At 43.7% G+C, this 4,391-nt stretch overlaps 1 protein-coding gene across 1 annotated transcript; it reads right to left on the reverse strand.

Annotated features, from left to right (window-relative positions):
* Positions 1 to 479: 479 nt before the first annotated feature.
* On the reverse strand, positions 480 to 2,288 carry LOC115088573 (general transcription factor II-I repeat domain-containing protein 2A-like). The gene has a single exon (XM_029596830.1). The coding sequence runs from the start codon at positions 2,286 to 2,288 to the stop codon at positions 480 to 482; it is 1,809 nt and encodes a 602-aa protein (XP_029452690.1).
* Between the last annotated feature and the right edge of the window lie 2,103 nt (positions 2,289 to 4,391).

A 4,391-nucleotide genomic window follows, 5' to 3' on the forward strand; every position in this document is an offset into this window, starting at 1 on the left:
ACCCCTACCTACCCTTCCTTTTCCCCTCTCCTCCCCAACCCCTAAACTATCCCTAACTATCCCCTATTTTTTTGTTTAAATACTTGCTGCTCCTCCGGAGCAGAAGTATGTTCCATGCACCGGCCGGCTGCTGGCGTACTTCCCCGAGACCGCATCTAATGCAGGGGTCGGGAACCTTTTTGGCTGAGAGAACCATGAATGCCACATATTTTAAAATGTAATTCCGTGAGAGCCATACAATATGTTTAAAACTAAATACAAGTAAATGTGTGCATTTTATGTAAGACCAACACTTTTAAAGTACAATAAGTCTCTGAATTCTTTTTAATAACGTTGTTATGCTGTTGCTAACCAATGATGAATAAAGTTCTTCTTACCATTAATGTGACTTCTAGTGCTCATGGTTTTGCTGATGGCTTTGTAGTCTGGTTGATACGTGGTGAGGTTAAGCTTCATGCAGGCGTTGAGACTTCCATCCATTAAACGTGATGTGAGAAAGACTGCTCACATGCATACGTAGAGCCAAACATTGTCAGTACAGCAATACTCACAATCTGCAGTGTGTGGTATGTGACGGGAAGCGCGTTCCAAGTTTTAACAATCAGCTGGTCCGTGGGTTGAAGTTTTTTCATTTCTCCCCACTTGTGTTTGCTCGTCAACTCTGCTTGCTGTCGTGCAAGTCTTTCCAAATCTTCCTTCAGTGACTTGAACTTATTCACCCACATGTCTGAGGCCTTCAGGTCAGCAGCTTGTAGCTCAAAATCTCTGACGGAGACACCGGGGATGTAACTCAGGTCGGCGCTGTCCACTGCACACTCGTGTGGATGGGTGATGAACTTAAAAAGATGAGTGCGCTCACGAAATTCTCCAAAGCGCACTTTGAATGACTGCAGGAGATTAGATGTGAAGCCCACTAGCTGCTGAAGATCAAGATGTTGAGTAGGGTCACTTGCTGTGCATGCATCTTTAAACTCTCCCAGTTTTTCAAAGTGTAGTAAACGACCTGTTTCAATGTCGGCGATGAAGAGTTCTAGCTTGTTTTCAAATGCAAACACTGCTTGTTGAAGGGATAAGACTGTATTTCCAACGCCTTGCATTTTCACATTGAGCTGGTTCAGATGTTCAGTCATGTCCATGAGATAGTAGAACTTCAGGAGCCACTCAGTGTTAGCTAACTCAGGATGCTCGACGTTTTTCATTTCAAGAAAAGTCCGGCTTTCGCTCAGACAAGCCGCGAAACGGCTGAGCACCTTCCCTCTTGACAACCAACGCACATTGCTGTGCAGAAGCAGACCAGGATAATTATTCCCAACTTCATCCAGCAGTGTTTTAAACTGGCGATCATTTAAAGCTCGGGCAACAATAAAGTTGACCACCCAAATGACCAGCGACATCACCTCACCAAGCTGCTCGCCACACATCTGAGCACAAAGCGCCTCCTGATGTAGGATGCAGTGAAAACTTAGGATGGGTCTCTTTTCATGTTCACGAAGAAGCGCTACAAATCCTCTGTTTTTCCCCACCATGCACGGAGCACCATCAGTACGCACCGAAATAAGTTTATCCATCGGCAGATTTTTTTCTTTAGCGAGCTCAGTGAAAGACTTGAATAAATCCTCCCCTCTTGTTGTCCCTTTCATAGGCAAAACAGCAAGACTTTCCTCACGTAGTGTGTCACTGACAGCATACCTTGCAATCACGCTGAACTGGGATAAATGACTTACGTCTGTTGACTCATCCAAAGCGAGAGAAAAGAATGGTGCTGCATTTATGTCCTTCACTTGTGTTGCCTCAATTTGATTTGCCATCAAGATGGTACGATCGTGAGCAGTTCTTGCTGACAGAGGCATGTCTTTTATTTGTTTGATTATCTTGTCTTTATCCGAAAAGTCATCAAAAAGTTCATTGGCAACATCAAGCATGAATATTTTGGCATACTCCCCGTCTGTGAATGGCTTTCCGTTTCTCACAATTGCTAAAGCACCAGCAAAGCTAGCCGAATTCCAGTTACCTTGTTGGGCCCAAACACAGAGTTGCTGCTGACTAGCTTGCACTCTGCACAGTAGCTCTTGACATGCTTTCTTCCTGCTGTGCCCCGCAAGATATTTCGATGCAGATGTAGTATGGCGTGTGTCGAAGTGCCACTTTATATTTGACCGTTTCATCGATGCAATTTTATCATTGCATATTAGACACACTGCAGAACCTGCTCTCTCCACAAAGGCGAATTCCTCTGTCCATTCCTGCTGAAATGTACGATACTCCTCATCTTTTTTTCTTTTAGACATCTTCTTCGATAAAAGGGTTTCTGCAATTAGCTAGGTGACTACTTGATTAAAAGGAGAGAAGTTTACTTCCTGACCTCACAACGACCCATGTACGTTATGCATTATCCAATAAAAATTTGGTGTTGTCCCGGAGGACAGTTGCGATTGGCTCTAGCCACCCGCAACCATGAACATGAGCGGTAGGAAATGAATGGATTGAAATACATGAGAATGTTTTATATTTTTAATGTTATTATTTTTTTATTAAAGATTTGTCTGCGAGCCAGATGCAGCCATCAAAAGAGCCACATCTGGCTCGCGAGCCATAGGTTCCCGACCCCTGATCTAATGGAACTGTCCCGGCCCGCCCCAACCCCTACCCTGCCCCTCCCTGCCCAGACCACGCCCCCTGGCCCGATTCTTTCAGACAGGCCATCATTTTGGTGCATATTGGGGGTTTACGTGTGTGGTGGGCCCGTTCTAAAATGTGTGCGGCGAAAGCAAGGTTCAGCCACACGTGTAACCTCCGAAATTTACCCATGCAGCCCTTTTAAAATCTGGGCTTATGTGTATGTGTGCCTGTGAGAACCTATATGTGACACATGGGCTTTCACAGGCACATGCACAAACACATAGGCTCTCACACAGACACACATACATGCACAAACACACAGGCTCTCAGACACACGCATGCTCTGTAATTCACACACATACACACATGGCCTCCTGTTGTCTTCAGGCAGTGGTGGGATGAGCACCACCATGGCCCTGCGGTAGGGGACCCCGGTGCACGCTTGTGCATGTAAACACTTACGTGCAGACCTCAGGGTGCAGTTTCGGCTCACCCATGTTCCGCCCATACGTTGCCCAGACGACGCCCTTTCTCCGCCGCTTTTGGTGAAAACCTTTTTATACACGTACCAGGAGATAAGTGCATTCCCACGTGGGTTTTGAAATCCGTGTGGCGCGCGCAGGTCCAAGGCGCCCATAGACTTTTAAAATCGCCCAGTAAGGTAATTCGGTATTGTTCAGCAAAAACTTGTTCCCCCTCTCTTTCCTTTTCATTTGTTATATTTATGATGCTGAAACTGCTATTATTTCTGTACAAGGTGTACTTGTGTTTAATTTGAAATGCAGATAAATAATAAAAAATAAATAAAAATAAAAAATGTACTAAGTACAAATATCAACAATTTATCAAGTAAGACATATAAGTTACCATATAAACTTTTAATTGTGAAATGTCACATTTGTTTGTATTGAAATAATGCAAGCATCTTTTTAAATATTTTCTTGAGAAAGTCCTTGTCTTTCCAAGCATATGAGCTTATGTATGCTACAAGTGCCCTCAACATCAGTAGTTTGTCATGCTGTTGATTACATAGAAATATATGTGCACATATATTGGACACAAATAACAGATACAAAAAAGGGTTGAATTAGCACAAGTTTGAAACTTGTCAGCAGTAGTGCCAGTCATCAAGGTTTCGATGAATTGAAATTAATACTCTCTCTGCCACGCTGTGAGACACCAACAGTTGCAGACTTCCAAAACAAATCCAGGGGTTTAATAAATGGAATATAATTGGCCACATATGCAGGTGCAAGAATCTTGTATAAAAATGAAATTCTTCTGAAGCACATCAGTCCATTTTTATGAAAATAATACTTGGTTTGAATTAAGAGACTTTGAGGGAACAAACATTTTTGACTGATTTCATTATGTATTCCAATTTCGTGTGCCTCGCTCCTGTTCCCTTCAGGGTGGGGGACAACAGAAGGAAAGGGTCTGTACTAGAGAGCAGCATATCTTTTCTTTCATCTGCTACAGGCTCAGCCTCACATTCAAGCCGATGCAATATTTGTGTGTAGAAAACAGGTATTCAATGTTGAGCGCCTGCTTTCTTAACGCGTGCCCCAGCCACTTCTCCTGGGCACGCATACAATATTTAGATGAGGGGTTATGCTAAAATGAAGTGCTAGGGGAAATGGTGCGTCCCCTAATGCCTCCTTGGCAATCGGATACACAGAAGAGGTGGCTGTCAGTGCAGGTTGGGAAAACCGATGCTCAATACAAGCTTTCCATTTTCTTCTGCTGCTGGCACAATATACATGCACAGATAC

The sequence above is a fragment of the Rhinatrema bivittatum genome, chromosome 3 (assembly GCF_901001135.1).
Source record: "Rhinatrema bivittatum chromosome 3, aRhiBiv1.1, whole genome shotgun sequence".
Taxonomy (NCBI): Eukaryota; Metazoa; Chordata; class Amphibia; order Gymnophiona; family Rhinatrematidae; genus Rhinatrema; species Rhinatrema bivittatum.